Source organism: Fistularia commersonii, chromosome 26, assembly GCF_037954325.1.
Source record: "Fistularia commersonii isolate RoL2024-O1a breed Wild chromosome 26, RoL_Fcom_v1.0, whole genome shotgun sequence".
NCBI classification, from domain to species: Eukaryota; Metazoa; Chordata; class Actinopteri; order Syngnathiformes; family Fistulariidae; genus Fistularia; species Fistularia commersonii.
In genome coordinates this window covers 9,873,776-9,890,022 of record NC_141309.1, presented here as the reverse complement: position 1 = coordinate 9,890,022, position 16,247 = coordinate 9,873,776, and the positions used below count along the sequence as shown (strand labels likewise).

General features: G+C 39.8%; 1 protein-coding gene across 1 annotated transcript in view; it reads left to right on the top strand.

The window, feature by feature from the left end:
* adgrv1 (adhesion G protein-coupled receptor V1) overlaps positions 1-16,247 on the top strand; it is a 98,520-nt gene that overhangs the window by 43,181 nt on the left and 39,092 nt on the right. Inside the window, exons 42-82 of the mRNA XM_086174148.1 lie at positions 89-176; positions 322-345; positions 1,368-1,446; positions 1,523-1,661; positions 1,782-1,923; positions 2,196-2,461; positions 3,026-3,201; positions 3,397-3,524; positions 3,616-3,797; positions 3,922-4,068; positions 4,175-4,255; positions 4,397-4,661; positions 5,234-5,356; positions 5,440-5,662; positions 5,812-6,016; positions 6,186-6,332; positions 6,454-6,709; positions 7,008-7,210; positions 7,799-7,975; positions 8,196-8,378; positions 8,514-8,693; positions 8,899-9,063; positions 9,237-9,360; positions 9,470-9,593; positions 9,687-9,825; positions 10,058-10,243; positions 10,347-10,582; positions 10,773-10,921; positions 11,005-11,203; positions 11,281-11,500; positions 11,604-11,843; positions 11,956-12,105; positions 12,302-12,522; positions 12,626-12,905; positions 13,003-13,146; positions 13,795-13,966; positions 14,058-14,199; positions 14,406-14,974; positions 15,105-15,368; positions 15,862-15,979; positions 16,057-16,228. Coding sequence (XP_086030274.1) covers positions 89-176; positions 322-345; positions 1,368-1,446; positions 1,523-1,661; positions 1,782-1,923; positions 2,196-2,461; positions 3,026-3,201; positions 3,397-3,524; positions 3,616-3,797; positions 3,922-4,068; positions 4,175-4,255; positions 4,397-4,661; positions 5,234-5,356; positions 5,440-5,662; positions 5,812-6,016; positions 6,186-6,332; positions 6,454-6,709; positions 7,008-7,210; positions 7,799-7,975; positions 8,196-8,378; positions 8,514-8,693; positions 8,899-9,063; positions 9,237-9,360; positions 9,470-9,593; positions 9,687-9,825; positions 10,058-10,243; positions 10,347-10,582; positions 10,773-10,921; positions 11,005-11,203; positions 11,281-11,500; positions 11,604-11,843; positions 11,956-12,105; positions 12,302-12,522; positions 12,626-12,905; positions 13,003-13,146; positions 13,795-13,966; positions 14,058-14,199; positions 14,406-14,974; positions 15,105-15,368; positions 15,862-15,979; positions 16,057-16,228 — 7,428 coding nt within the window. The remainder of the gene's footprint in view (positions 1-88; positions 177-321; positions 346-1,367; positions 1,447-1,522; positions 1,662-1,781; positions 1,924-2,195; positions 2,462-3,025; positions 3,202-3,396; positions 3,525-3,615; positions 3,798-3,921; positions 4,069-4,174; positions 4,256-4,396; positions 4,662-5,233; positions 5,357-5,439; positions 5,663-5,811; positions 6,017-6,185; positions 6,333-6,453; positions 6,710-7,007; positions 7,211-7,798; positions 7,976-8,195; positions 8,379-8,513; positions 8,694-8,898; positions 9,064-9,236; positions 9,361-9,469; positions 9,594-9,686; positions 9,826-10,057; positions 10,244-10,346; positions 10,583-10,772; positions 10,922-11,004; positions 11,204-11,280; positions 11,501-11,603; positions 11,844-11,955; positions 12,106-12,301; positions 12,523-12,625; positions 12,906-13,002; positions 13,147-13,794; positions 13,967-14,057; positions 14,200-14,405; positions 14,975-15,104; positions 15,369-15,861; positions 15,980-16,056; positions 16,229-16,247) is intronic.

Below are 16,247 nucleotides of genomic sequence, written 5' to 3'. Positions count from 1 at the left end.
TTCCATTATTTTTTTTACCAAACAGTGGGCTAATACACTGAAAGAAAATATGATATAATGAACAACGCATTTCTATTTGTTTTTCCAGGATGACATTCCAGAGTTGCAAGAGTACTTCCTGGTGAATATAACTTCAGCGGTACTTATTACAACCCTCAGCACCTTTCCAAAATTAGGTAAGTCATACTTCAAATTTGATATAATTTATATTTCAACAGTTACATTTTCCGTCTGTGTATACATGGAAAAAATGTTGAAATCATTCTCTCCTTCTATTCCTATTATTTCTCCCAATTATTCACCACTTTGTTTGATGAGTAGAGGTTGTTCATTGTACATTACCAGGTAAAATGTACTTTCATAAGCTCACATGTTTTGCCATACCATGTAGTTTTATTGCTATTCCAGGAATAGTAGTATGCTACCAGCTTTGACATTGTAGTTAACTGTGCCGTGAGAAAGCCCTGTAGTAACTGCTACCGTTTCTGCATAATTCAAACTGCAGAAGCATACTATGAATGATAAATTCCAGAAAGTGATGAATAGACTGAATACTATAGTCAGTGTACCATTTGGGGGTTCCTAGAATATTATCAGTATTCTGCCCAGAGGCACACAGTAAACAGAGTTTCTCTTTAGGCTGCAGACATTCTATGGCCTGGACAGTGAGATTGATGTTTTCCATGATTGAGAAACTGAGAGGGCCTGGGGATTTTTTTCATGTGGTGAGGGGAGAGAGAGAGCCAAATTAAACCTATTGCTGGCCTCTCAATGTCTCGGCCATAGAGAACACAATTCATGGGGGATCATAAATCAGTCCACCTGAAAGGCTCAACTGCTAAACTTCCCAAGTCACTCTCAAGAGACCCTTGTAGCTGTAATCATTTGCTTAAATGTGGAATGGAGAAACTCAGATTCTCTATCACTAGCTAGACCATGTATAAAATATAATTTGTCCATTCAAATTCTCTGCTCTTTTGAGCAAGTACATTTTCCATAAAATTCTCAATGCATTCCCCCAATTTCATTCTTGAATTGTCTTTGTACTATTTTGAAATGAAGTTCCTTTCATTTTTCATTGTAGTCTTCCATCAGTTAAAATTATTTTTAGAAAAACTATAATACCAATCAAATACAAAGTCATTTATATAATATGGTTACAATTAGGACGAACAGCACTTATGGAGCAGCTCTGTAACTGGTGTTGCCTGTGGTGAAATTGAGTTTGACACCCGTGCTCTGGAGTACACCTTCATAATCTGTAATTGGAGTTTCTATTACTGTATACTAAGGATAGATAAACATTTACACAGGCAAAATTACTATAAATCACCTTTATATCTTCTTGTAATTCTTCTTTGACGTAGACACTAATGGTATGGTGGCAGAGGTCAGCATTGCTGCAAATGATGGAATTAGAGGAGTCATCGAATGGACAAACACAATGTAAGACTATCCCCTATGCTCTATAACACCAAATGTGATGAAGATTTTCTCATGCAGAATTTTTTTCTTTTTCCAGGTTTGAAGTGAATGAAACAGTCGGAGTGTTAACACTCGTGGCCTACAGGAACAAGGGGACATATGGAAATGTCTCTCTTCTCTTTTATGCTCAGAACCTTGAAGCTCAGCAAGGACTGGATTACAACACAAGTGAAACTGTGAGCTTTACACATTAACCATGCAGACTCACAATTACCCACTAATAAGGAATAAAGTATAGCATGAATGTCTGGCCTTGCAGGATGTGATTACAACTGAAAGCTCCTGTGTCCATACAGGTGCTCCATTTTGTTGATGGTGAAAGGCATAAGTTTGTTGAGGTGCAAATCATTGACGATGCCATTCCCGAAGGAGCAGAAAGATTCCAGTTGATTCTGGCAGAGCCTTCTGCTGGTTTGCAGTTGGGTACCAGTACTATAGGTAAATAACAGAAAAGATAACCATGGAAATGTGGACTATCAATGCAATTGAACTGAAAGATCAGTTATGTAAGGGTACCTCATTGTCAGTATGTGAACAGCATGTAAGAAAACTGTAAAGAACATCAAAAAAGAGATAATACTGCATTAGCATTTTGGTACATTGTCATTTGGAGACCATTTCTATTTTATTAAAAACCATTAAAAATGTTTTTTTGACCCATTAACCCATACATTACTTGGATTTCAACCCATCCTTCTGTTTTCATTCAGCAACTGTGAATATCCTGGCCAGCGATGATGGACATGGTGTCATATCTTTTAACACCAGCAAGCCTTTGTTATTGAAGGAGCCAACATCTATGTCAGAGCTAAGTGAGAGCGTCATTACCCTCTACGTGGTTCGAAACCCAGAGAAAGGCACGTTTGGCACTGTAACTGTTCAGTTTACCATAACTGACGCGAATGGGAGCCTAGCAGATCGTGATCTCATGCCAGCTCAAGGGTTTATTGTACTTGATGATGGAGTCAGGTTTAAGGTGAGAGGAAACAAATTAAACTATATATTTTGAGAAGTTTCAAAATTATGTGCCACTGAATATTGATATGGTTTTGTTCACTTTACAAAAGGTAAATTAATTGTGTTAATTAAAGTAAACGTACATTGCAGAGATTGCCTGTTTTGATGACATGGAGGTCATATGCATTTAAACCATGCTACATTAAGAGAGAACTTATGTTTTCACAATTATGAAATACTGTCTATTTCCACTTAAGCTCATTGTGTTGAGGAACATGTAGATGTCTGGTGATGCTTTGGAGAGGACAAAACATTGGCAATACTTTGGAAGGCTCACAAAAAACTCAGCTAGATATATAATATATATAGATCTGTATGTTGTCAGGCATTTTCTTGGTTGAAATCTATTTTTTTTTATTGTGCTGGAAATGCCACCTATGGAGGAGAACAGAGCCAAAGAGGCTGAGAGGTTATAATTAGTTTGTTTTGGGTGTGTTAGATAAATCTGTACTAAATGTACTTTTCTAGCATGTAAGAATATTGTGATGGCTCGAATATGGTATGAGTTCAAATGCCGTTTCAGATGTTGGAGATCAGGGCATTGCTGGATGCCGAGCCTGAAGCGAATGAAACCTTCACGGTGACCCTTTCCAACCCGGAGGGAGGTGCAAGACTTGGTGACCAAATCCACTTACTTGCCACCATCTTGGAGAACCTTGCTCCCTCTGGCTTGTTCCGAATCACACCTACTCTTAACAGGTTTGATACCATTGAAGGCCTAACAGTTGTCATCTTCATGTTCTTTTAAATGTCAAAACCATTAAATGTGATATTTGTTGAAAACTAAGTACCTTTTTCTATAGTATGTTAGAACATACATGTTGTTATTATCATTACCAAGCCCTTGTTCAAACTTTGTACAAATAACTTGATGCGCCTTGGTTTTCTGCTAAGAACAAACACAGAAGTGGTGGCACCTGAAGGAGGTGGAGCAGTTTTCCTTACTGTGTCTCGGAGTAATGGCCTGGAGTCAGCTGTCAGCGTGGAGTGGCTTACACAATCTGACACAGCTGTTGCCACTGGTGAGAGCAAAACATAACTGCAATCGGTTGCCCCAAGCTCAAAAATTCACTTTCACTAAATTATGATTTTCCTACTATTTGTTTCTCTAAGAGGGTCATCTTCCCATGATTGGTGTCTACCAGAGCTTTGAGGATGCCCCCACCTCTGCTTGGTGCTCCATTCCAAAAGCATCTTCCATCCTCGCTGTGCGTCTAGATCGAATTCCATCTGTTGGACACCCTTATACTTTGGCTACTCTCTATCAGTGGCAGGGTATTTTTGTGGCAGTTGAGGTATGTGAACTATAGTACTGGTCATTAACCATCATATATGTATAACCTTTCATATATCTATTTTTCTGTGATGATGTTAGCATCCAAATTGTCACCTAAAAATCCTTTTTCTTGATCCTTCTAGTCAATTAGGATTCAGGACCCAAGTTCATGTGTTGGGTTTGCATCTAATAACTCCTCATACATGGCTATTACACATGGTGGCCCTCCTTTTTCCCCTGCTTCAAATCTAAGCATCTTTAAACTACAGCCAGACCTCAATTTCACATTGGTGCGTAAAGTCTCAATCATGGTTCTCATTGTTTATATGAAGATTTCTACATATTTCATTTGCTCTTACTTTCTGTATGTCAATTAATGCAATCTGTTTTATATAGGAACAAACCCTAGGTGTGGAGGCTTTGGAAGTAAAACACTTCACCATTGAAGGCAGAGATTACCTGATAATGTCAAGCCAGGTGAGACTAACTACTCAAAAGGGCCTCAGAAAGACTGAACAATATTATTCCAGTGGTGCTCAGATACTTTTGAATATCATCATTAGGTAGTTTGCAATTTGAGAAATGTTATGTCTTTTCCTTGTTTGTTTGACGCTACAGATTTTTGTTTGGACTGGAGGCTCCTTCACACTTCTCCAGACCCTGGATTTTGAAGAAGAAATCACCAGCGTTACTCCATTCATTCATTCAGCAGTTTCATACTTGGTAGTGTGTGTAGACAGACAGGCTGTCAGCTGTCTCCTACTTCAATGGACCAGTGCAAGATTTCAGAATCCACTTCCTCTCCCAATTATGGCTAGAGCCAGGCAGGTAGAGACAGTCCGCACAACAGCAGAGGACAGTCTTTTGTTGATTGTCACTGAAGGTAAACTGTCATGCTTTTTTATTCTTAAAATATTATCGACGTCTACTATATCCGACACACCGCAAAATCTACCTCCACTTTCCATTTGAATTGTAATAGTGCTGAGGATTTAATTAAATGTAGATTACTCTGCTTTGCAGAGATTACCTGTTTTGATGACATGGAGGTTTTATCCATTTAAACTATGATACATTAAGAAAGAAGTGATGTTTTAACAATTATGAAATACTATTTATCCTGCTAAAGTTCATTTTGTTGAGGAACATGTAGTTGTTGGATGATGCCTTTGAGAGTACAAAACATTGGCAATACTTGGGGAGGCACACAAAAAACTCAGTTATATGTATTTCATATATATAGATCTGTATGTTGCAAGGTATTTTCTTGGTTGAATTCTGTCTTTTTATTGTGCTGGAAATGCCACATATGGAGGTGGTCAAAGTGGGGCTGAGGGGTTATAATTAGTTTGTTTTGGGTGTGTCAGTCAGATAAATCTATACTAAATGTACTTTTCTAGTGTGGAAGAATGCAAATCTATGTGTGACCTTATGTATGCTCGAATCTTTTTCAAGGTCTTTTTCCATCCTGTGAGGTGTTACGGTGGGGCTCCGGGAAACAGTTACCTGAGATCTATCAGTCCATTCCTCACCCAGGCCTCAACTCTATTCATCTGTTCATGCCTGTTTCAGGAGTCAGTAAGTGACTATGAGACTATAATATCCTTCCTTTGTAAATGTATACTTCTATTGAGTCAATAAGATTGTATTCTTTCTCATAGTTCACGTCATACTTGCTGGTAGTACTAGTTCATCACTCTACTCCTGGAGATCTGATGTCAGTCTCTTCACAATGATACTGAGGGCACCTCCAGCATTTAGATTCCTCTCTCTTAATGTCCCATCCCTCAACACCACCAAGATCCTCTTGGCTTCCTCTAAAGAGAACAGCTCCACAGTTTATGAATTAATATCTGTCTCCAATCAATCTGATTTCCTACCAAGGTAATCAAGCTGTTTTATAATCTATTTGTATTTTCACATTAAGGCAAATTAAGTTAATCTGCATTTCAGTGCAGGTGAACTTACAGAGGAGGTGAAATAATTAATTGTTTTTTTTTTTTTTTTTTCCACATTTCCTCATATTCACACAGTTTTGGCGAACTGCACTTTTCACCAGGTGAGAGTGAGCTGCAGATAGCAGTAAATGTTATCGATGATGACATTCCAGAGATGCAGGAATACTTTCATATCAGCCTGAAGAATCCAAAAGGTGGAGCAGAGATTGGATTTGGAGGCCGAGTGACTGTGGTTATCCCAAACAACGATGATGCCCATGGAGTGATCGGGTTTTCTCAGGCAAATAGCAAAACCTTCTAATATCAGATAACCAGTGCATGCACTCCGAGCAGACACAACAATACAGCAACTATGTCAAAAGTCGAGTTACTGAAACCCTGAAAAAATGATGAGATGTTTGAAGTATTTACTCAACTTGCTTTAATACTGAAAAATTTTATCACTGCAGAATTCTGTATCTATGGAGGTAGAAGAGTTGGAGCAAAATAATCAAATCTCCCTCGTTGTAAAAAGGGAAAGGGGAACTTTTGGGAGACTGACGGTTCACTGGGCTGCCAATGGGAGTCTGGCAGATATTTACCCAACTTCAGGGGTCGTGAGTATTCATTACTTGCATACATTTGAAAATGAAATGCTTCGCAAAATGAACAATGCATTACATCGAAACATGATCGACTTCTTAAATTGTGGAAGTAACATTTTACATTGTGTCGCAGGTAACATTTTCAGAGGGACAGTCAGTTGCCATCATTTCACTGGCTGTAATAGCAGATATTATACCAGAATTGAGTGAGAGTGTAACGATCACCCTCACGGACGTTATCACTGTCGGGCTGCAGGACCCAGAACAAGCTGCAGTAATTGACAAACACTGGGCACAGGCTCAACTCACCATCCTACCAAATGATTCACCCTATGGAGTGATTGGGTGGCACCTAGACTCTGAGCTTACACTTGCACAAGAACCCCAGAGTAAGAATTTGTATTCAGCAAAATAATATGTGGTTAATGATTTTTCATTATTAGTCTATTTTAACTGGAATGAAGATGTTTGTCTCAAGCCTCGCCTCAATTCTGTAAAAAACTAAACAGTATTACTGTTGACTTAAAAATCTACTAAAAGGGAGCTTATTTTTAATTTTGATAGCTATTTTTTTCTCAGTCTGTGTTTTCGACGTAGACCTAGATATCAAAGGAGTGAAGGTTGTAAACTGCATATGTAGATATTTTCGATTATGCAGATGGTTTCCCCATTTCCACCAAATTGCAGGTGTTCCAGTCAGTGTGACTCTCTCCATAGTCAGAGAATATGGTTCCACCGGTGAGGTGAAAATAAATTACCAGACCGGCCCGGCCCTGCATCAGCCACCATCTAACCAGGCTACTGCCGGAGAGGACTACACAGCCCTAAGTAATACCATTGTTATGGTAGATGGTGCAACCGTTGCCCTTGTAATGGTCCCAATTCTTCCAGTAAGTATAGCAGCTAAATATCTAAAATGCTTTACCTGAATAAATACATGTGTTTGTCAGTTGCAAAATACATTAAGACAAGGGAAGAAAAATCCTGGAATTAGTTAGTTTATGCAGATAATTGTGTTGTTTCTTATAAAATCAACGAAATATATTTAAGAATAGTTTTATTTCATTGTTTACCTTTCACCATCCAGTGTGTGAGTCAAGAATTATCTTCATGTTCTTAACTTTATGCCAAGTTTTGTTAACAGCCTTGACCTCAAGCGTAAAGCTTTTGTCCTGACTTCCTGTTCCTCATTGTCTTTCTTTATCTGGCCCCTGCTTATTTCTTTCCTATCAGCTTCCCTGATTGTTGGCCATTTCACCTTCTGATTTATGGAGTGTAGGTTCCAAATATTTCAACTACAACGGATAGTTGATATACAGTTGGCCTGAAGAAAAGTTGTATCAGTCTCTTAAAATCCATTGGACTGCAGCTGTTTAACTACAAATCTCAAGCTAGATACAAAGCATATTTTTCTGAGTGAATGCATCTACTCATTTGACATTTGCCCCCTTGTGCACTGTTTACTTTGGTTTTCTAAGGACGACTTCCCAGAGTTGGCAGAGAGTTTCTTGATAAATATCACCAGCGTGGAACTAGTTAAAGGGTCAGATGGACCAGGTCAGCCCACTGTGAAGAAACTTGGCATGGAAGTGGCTGAAATAATCATCCAGGAGAATGATGATCCTCGTGGAATTCTGGAATTCAGTGTTTCTGAGGTGACTACCCATAATATACAACTGAAAGCAATTTAAAGTTCAAAACGGTTATTTAAGTTCTAATGTCCAGTCTTATTTTGCTCCACACATGCTTCTTCTCAACTTTGAAAAACAACTGAAAAAGCTCAGCTAAAATCATTAGATTATTTATTGGGTGTGATCATTCAGATAGATTTTTAAAAATGATCAATAAAACAAACTTTTTAAATGTCTTCTCAAGGACATACCTGGAAGTGTGGTAGCCTATGAAGTACCACCACCAGATAACATTGTCCACCTGAAAGTGGCCCGACTTGCTGGTACAACAGGAAGACTAGTTATCTACTGGGAAGCTGAGGCCCTTACCGCTAATTCTAATGACTTTCACCCCACATCTGGAAACATCACCTTTCAAGATGGACAAGTAAATCACAAGATTGCATCATTGTTTTTACAGTATATTATGCTGTCATTTATGGTTTTCTCAAATTTACTGCTCATAGCTGCCTCAAAACAGACAATAATATTTTGAAATACTCATTTTGAACCACGTCTTTAGAGAGAAGCCTTGATAGCCATTACCATCTTGGATGACGAATGGGTGGAGATGTTGGAGAACTTCACAGTAAATTTATTACATGTGATTGGAGGTGCTCGACTTGGAGAATTGACCTCTGTTACCATCAGCATTCCTTCCAATGACTCTCCTCTGGGACAATTTCGATTTCAAACATTAGAGGTCAGCCTTTTTCTTTTCCAGTCAGCAGTTTATCGTTTCTACATTGACATTGACATATGTATATTCATTTGTACACTGTGGAAAAAGTGAAACAAACAACATTTTTCAAACCTCGTCCGAGTGATCTGAATTGTCTTAGGTGTCCTACTGTATGTGATTTATATTCGAATGTAGAAAATAATAGGCTTCCTTGGTCTACTTTAAGGTTACCCTCAGTGAGCCAGAGTTTACTGGTGATCCAGCTGCTATAGCGACTTTGACCGTGCTGCGGAGTGCAGGAGGTGAGGGAGCAGTGGAACTGGTGTGGCAGTTGGAAGCTCAGGCCATTGATGACCTCTCGCCACTAAATGGAACACTTCTCTTCACTAAGGTATCAAATGGAAGTTTCATTATTGTCCCACCAGGCATTGTGGTGGTCATGTCTATTTACAGTATATAGCATTGTGTACTCAATTGTGCATTTTTTTTCTTATTGTCAAGATATTTTTACGTGCGAGTTTCGTGCAGATATTTTCCATAGAGGACTATTTTTACTCCATCTAGATTGATTTTATGAAGACGTTTACAATACAAGCCCTTGCCGACTCTCTGCTGGAAGGAGAGGAACATTTCACTCTCCGTCTGTTTCCTGCAAGTGACAAAAGTGCTGTTATTGACCCCTTAAATGGTCAGTAATCAAGAAAATGAAGTTGCTCTGCTCTTGAACTGTTTGATTGGCTCTGCCTCTTTTTATGATGTATTCTTCTCTCCTTGATTTTTTTTTATACACTCATCAGGCTTGGCTACTATCACAATTAGGGCAGACAAGGCTGCCCTGGGGATGGTTGGAATAGAAGAGTCCTCAAAGAGCATTTTTATTGGAGAACCTGGGGAATATTATAATGGAAGTGCGGTTGTCAGGTGAGGTACACAAAAAAGGGAGATGAGAGTGCTTGGAGTCCAGTGCTTTTTTTTATTGATGAAGAATCAAATGTAAAAAATTGCCTCTATCAGCCTTGTTCGTGGACCAGGTGTGTTTGGAGAGGTACAGATATACTGGAATATCACTCCACCTTTGTTTGCGGAGTTTGAAAAAATCTCTGGCACTGTAACCATGATGGACAGACAGTCTCACGCCACCATTATTTTAATGGTAAGTCATGATGTTTATGACTGGATCTAGCCTTGGGTCATTGTCACCTATGACCCACAGTTGTTAAGACTTGAAAACAAATGTAGTCATGTACAACCCAGACCTACCTACAATGTAAACTGGATCTCAGTTTGTACCCAGATGCATCTTGCATGAGTTTATAGCTGCAATCTTCTAGGATGTCTGCTATTATCAGGTGTAACACTGTCTAAATACCCTCTTCTTATTTCAGGCTGTGGATGATGATGTACCTGAGGAGCGCAGTGAATACCTGCTTACTGTGACATCGGCTACCCTGGGGCTGGAAATCAATCCAGCAGCACAGAATGCCAGGGTTATAATGGCAGCCAGTGATAATCCCTATGGAATGTTCTCCTTGTCTCAAGGCCGAATCAAAGTGATAGAGGAGGAGGGGACAGTGAGTAAAGAATTGGCTACAGTGAAAAATAAAATGTTAATATACTGCCAAATGAAAAACTGTAAATTAACACAATTTACATCTGTATTTTTTTTTTCTCTAGGTAAATGTGACAGTTATCCGCTCTCTTGGTACTTTTGGCAGCGTGTTGGTAACATACAAGACGTCAGGCCACACCGCCGTCAGTGGAGTAGATTTTTCTTCAGCCTCAGGGAGTCTACTTTTTACCCCAGGCCAGGCATCACTGCAAGTTTCACTGTTTATCCATGATGACATTCTTGCAGAAGAGCCCGAGATGTTCTTTTTTATCATTACTTCAGTGGATCTTGTCAATACCAGGTACTGGTTTTCAAAGTTATTGTGATGCCTCACTGTGCCAGTTTATAATAGAATTTTGTGTGTTTTTATTTACCAGTATTTCAAGTGAGACCCTAGTATCCCAGTCCATCTTTGTATCTACAATCATAGTAAATATACTGCATTAATGTGACGATCATCAGATAATTCTGTGTCTTCCCCTGTTGGTCAGTGCTATGAACTACACTGTCATGGAGTTTGGTCTCCAACTAGACCAGCCTCCAGTGCTTGGGAATATCTCTTCTCTTGCTGTGGAAATACTGGAAAATGACAACGTGGAGGGTATTTTAGAATTTAGGCATGACTTTGTCAACATCACAGGTAAACGCATAAATATTATGCCATATGTGAAAGAAAATACATGAGAAGTATAGCCTGTGTTACATATGGAATGTCTCTTTCAGTTGAGGAGGATATAGGCACTTTGTCAATTCCAGTGGTGAGGAGAGTGGGTTTGTATGGCGTGGTCACAGTTCAGTTTATTACCAGGGGACTCAGTGCAACTCCTTACCTTGACTACATCCCGATCAATGGTTCCCTGATGTTCACCCATGGCCAAAATACCAGCTTCATAAACGTCACTCTTACAGATGACACTGACAGGTAATATGATTGGTAATTTATGCTACTAAATTCGTATTTCATTAGATATGGTTCAAACTTGAAATTGTCTTCTCCAGTGAATTTGCCGAGGTATTTGAAGTCCTGCTGTTCGGAGCTACGGGGGGTGGAGTCCTCGGCCCGCAAAACGTTGCCAGGGTTACCATAAGGAAGAGTGACTCTCCAAATGGGGTCGTGCGTTTCCTCAATGAGAGCCTGATTACCGTGGTTAACCCAAACTACACTCAAAAATTCAACCTAGTTTTTGAAAGAGCAGATGGCCTAGTGGGCAATGCAACAGTAAGGAAATCAAATTACTAGATTTACCTTAATCACTTGGTTACTCTTTATTTGCTGTTCATTGGTTAGATTTTTAATTTCATATGCTTTGCACCCATGACAGGTTGGCTGGGTTATCCTTGGCCCCAACAGCAAAGAAGTCCTTCCGTCTATTAATACTGACATTAGAGAGCCATTGAATAAGTCCTTCTTCTTCAGAGATGGAGAGGAAGGCAAGCGCACCATAGAGCTGAGAATTCTCCCCCATGGTGAAGTGGAGGTAGAGGAGACTTTTGTCATAGAGCTCAGGATCCTGTCTGGGGATTTGGATATAGATCCACAGGCTGGGTCTGTAACAGTAAAGGTAATTCCACAAAGATAACAATTAGGCTTCTTACAACCTGACAGCCCTTTTTGCAGAGTGAAATCTAACAGCAAGTGTCAGTATTGGTATTAAGGAGTTATTTATTCGGCAGATTGAGAAGTTTGGTGATCCAAATGGTATTGTCCGGTTTACTGAAGATGCTCTTCGGGAACGTGTCTACAATGAATCAACCAAAGGAAAGGGCCCAATGAACATTTCCTTGTATATTACACGAAGAGAGGGTGTTATGGGCAATGTCAAGGTAAGTTTAACGGAAATAACCTTAATACGAGAACATTTTTCCTCTGCAGGCTTGACACGATTTTTGTCACAGCATATAGCAGAAAATATTTTTCCTGGTATAAGTAATGCAAATCTGTTTGATTTAAGTTCATTTGAACAAAATTTTCATTTGTCAATCATTCTGCTACATGTGCCGATGTTTGCCCTTCTTTTAGGTCTATTGGCAGATTGACAGTGATTCTGACACGACAGGTGACTTCCTTGCACTTTCTGGCTCAGTGGTCATCCTGGAAGGTCAAAGGGAGGCAGAAATAGTCCTCAGTCTGATGCCTGACAATGTACCTGAGCTGGAGGAGTTGTACACCGTTCGACTCTCAGCTGTGGAAGGCGGAGCTTCCCTTGATGCCAACTCAACCCTTGTCACTACCCACATCAGGTGTGTCCTGATGGTTCCATTGAACAAAAAAAAAAAAGCTACATTAATTTCAGTGCAAGTAGTCATATATAGAATTAATTCTAATTTTCACTCCTCTCCTCAGAGTCCTTGCTAATGATGAACCACATGGTGTCTTTTCCTTGAATCCTGGGCAACAGTCTGTCGTTGTTGAGGGATTAGGCCCAGCAGTCATCAGATCTCTGATACTGAATGTGACTCGGCTCAGAGGGCAATTTGGCAATGTGAGTGTGGGCTATAGGATTAGTGGAGGGTTGGAGGAAGTTATGGACATTCAGGTGATTTTGGGAGGACAAGCTGAAGGAAGGCTACTGTTTGAAGAGGGACAAGCATTCAGAACAGTCGTAATTGCCATCAGCAACCAGGTAAAAAGTGGATGTTTAATTACACAAAAAAAAAAAAATCACTTTGTTTCCAAACAAAATAAAGCTCTAAAATGTTTTTCTGCTTTTCTTATGGCAGGCATTTTTGTCAGTGGGGGGCACCTTTATGATAGAGCTTACTGATGTAAAAATGGTCTCTCTTTTACTTGGCTCCCCTCCTCAACTTCAATATGAGACCAGCATCGCTACCGTGACTGTGCCTGAAGAAGCCGCAAGCTCAGAGGTATGTTTTTGTTTTTTTGTTTTTAGGGTATTCACAATGCCTCCTCCTCTGTGCCGCTGCGCTTTGAAAGGGTGCTGAATGCAAGGTCCTCGATGCCATGCTCAGTCATAATTCATCAGTAGATTTATGTGCTGAATATTTTAATGGATTTATTTTTTATTCTATATTGAACAACGATTTTATAAGCCTCTATATATAACATTTTCTTTTTGGAATATAGCTTTTTTCAAGTGGTGTTGGTGGAAATGTTTTCCCAATTACAACATGGTGAATATTGTCATATTCTGCCTTACACTTTGAAAATACTTCTCCACTAATGTCTAATATAAATGAAGACATACATGAAATCTTTATATATGCATAAGTGCTGAGATTGCCTCATGTGAACACAAGATACTTTTGTTTCTTGTCAAGCTGTTTAAAAGTTCCACACAGGAGCTAATGCATTGAACTTATTAACAGGCTCTTACATGACTGACCTTTTTGATACAACATTTTCACAACAAATACATCCCTCTGGTAGCAACAGTGTTTTTCCCCTTATGCATGTTTTGTTGTTTACCGTAGCTTTGAGTTGTAACTTTCGTCAAGTGCACTTAATGTTTAAGGAAGGAGTAAGATGGCAATGGTGTAAATTTCCCTGCACAGGTTGGTTTTGCCTCCCTGGCTCTCCGGGTTTCAAATTTAGAAACAGGAGAATGTGAAGCGAAGGTTACTCGAAGAGGACTTTTTGGGGACCTCACAGTGCAGTGGAGAGCTGGGTATCCTTCAGGACAGTTACCTCCTGGCTTTCAACAAGGAACTATTATGCCCAGCACAGGTACAAGACTAACAGATGAACTGATAAAAGAAGTAATATCAGCACATATTCCGAAATGTCTTGTTATCAACTGATGTTTCCTCATATGCAGGCTCATTGACCTTTGACCATGGACAGAGGACAAACACCATATCTCTGACAGCTGTTGCTGATGCATCCAAGCCAGCTGCCTATGCTATTCACCTCACTGCAGTCACCTCCAGCACTGTTACATCCAGTAATGTCAAGCTTAGGTAGGTTGATTTCACAGTGGTCTGAAGTTATTTGGACAAAATCACTGTTTTTTACTTTCTGCAATTATTGCATGAAACTTAAGCAACAAATACATGTACTTGTTTTGGTGAAACATTTCAGGAATCTTGTGTGGTGTTGGCCAATGTCTGACAAAATATATTGCAAAACATCCTGTAGTTTATTTTTTTTCTGTTTCCCTGCATAGGCAAGGATTTACTGTTGCAGAGGTGGAACCACTGGGAGTCTTTCGGTTTTCTCCTGATTCACGGCATTTGGTTATCGCAGAGGATATTCAGACTATAACACTCTATGTACAGAAACTCTTTGGCTCTCGTAGTAACAGGACTCGCCTGTCCTTCTCAACAATAGCAGGCACTGCAGCAGAAGGAGCTGACTTCATCTCAGTGACAGAGGGCCATCTGGTCTTCGACTCTCCTCACCAAACAAATGCCTCCATCCATCTTTCTATTCTTGATGATTCAGTTTCCGAGCCTGATGAATATTTTCATGTGAATTTAACCGACGTTCAAACTCTCACTCCTTCGTTGGTTTGGGTAAACGCCTCTCCTCGCCTTGACATGCAGCACAGTTTGGGAACCATAACCATCGTGGCGAGCGACGTGGCCGGCGGAATGTTGAGTATCGGACCTGCGGTGCTTCAAGTACCCGAGGACAAGGATGGGGAGAGTCAACAAGAGCGGCGAGCGGTGCTGAGGGTGCACAGGTCAGATGGTGTGTTAGGGCCCGTGAGAGTTCAAGTCCAAGCATATGGAGGTGATCCATAGCTCATTTACAATTAGTATCTCTTAGATACATTTACAATCAAAATTCCTCTTTGTATACAATTTTTTATACTTTTTGTTTGTTTGTTTTTTTGATCACTATATTATTTGACATCATCCAGGTGGTAGTACAGTGCCTTTCCCCTTCACTCTGAAGCCTGTTGGGACCTTAGCTGTGGAGAATCAGGATTTTGTCTTGGAGTCCACCACAGTGTTCTTCCAGGCCGGGCAGAATGAGACAGAGGTTACCCTCATCATCCTGGATGATGCAGAGCCAGAGGGACCAGAGGTTTTTTTCGTCTACCTGAGTGATCCTGAGGGAGGGGCACAGATCGCTGACTCTTCAGACCAGGGCTTTGGGCCTTTTGCCAGAATCACCATTCTTGGTAAAATAATAAAATTTGATTTCATTTGATTTGCTCTGGTATTTGATAAAATATTCAGATAAATGAGACCTTGTAAGTTTTTCAGTGATATAAACTATCTGTATGTATTAAACATGCTCTGTTCTCGTCATCATTTGTTCAGTATGTACTGAGTCCCGTATGCATTATTGGAGTCTAATCAAATGAAACAGCTGACATGCACTTGTTATTTGAATTAATGGTTTTGTGTTCTCCTGTTACACTCATCCCATTTAATAGTCCTGTTAATATGAGGTCACTGATATATAGTCCCCAGCTACAATTTTGAACCACTTGACATTTGCTCTTGCACATTAACCACACGGAGTATATTTTTTAATAATTCTGATTTACAGCGGAAATAGATTATAAACAACCTATCAAGTTGCTATTGAGTTTTGATTTGAATGAAATTATGGTTTCTCATGTGTGTTTCCTCTTTTTTTTTCTGTATGCATCCCTCAATCCATTCCAGGTAGTGACTTTCATAATGGAATTATTGGATTCAGTGTTGATTCTCAAACAGGCCAAGTTATAGATGAGGACTCAGAGAACAGAACAGCCTTGCTGTACTTGCAGAGACAGGAAAACAGGTAATTTTCATCTGGATCATAGACGTGATATGACATGTATTGCTCCCTTATCTTACATGTTTTCTTCTGTGTTCCAGAGCCTTTGAGGATTTGAACATTTTCTGGAGGGCTACTTTTAATAAGGCAACTCTGTCACTTGTTAATAATGGAGTCAACCTAACCCAGCAGCTGACGCACACCTCTGGCACTGTGCTGTGTAGGAGAGGAGAGATAATCTGTGTCCTGACTCTAGAAGTTGAGGATGATGAGGTAAGAGAAACGTAGAGGT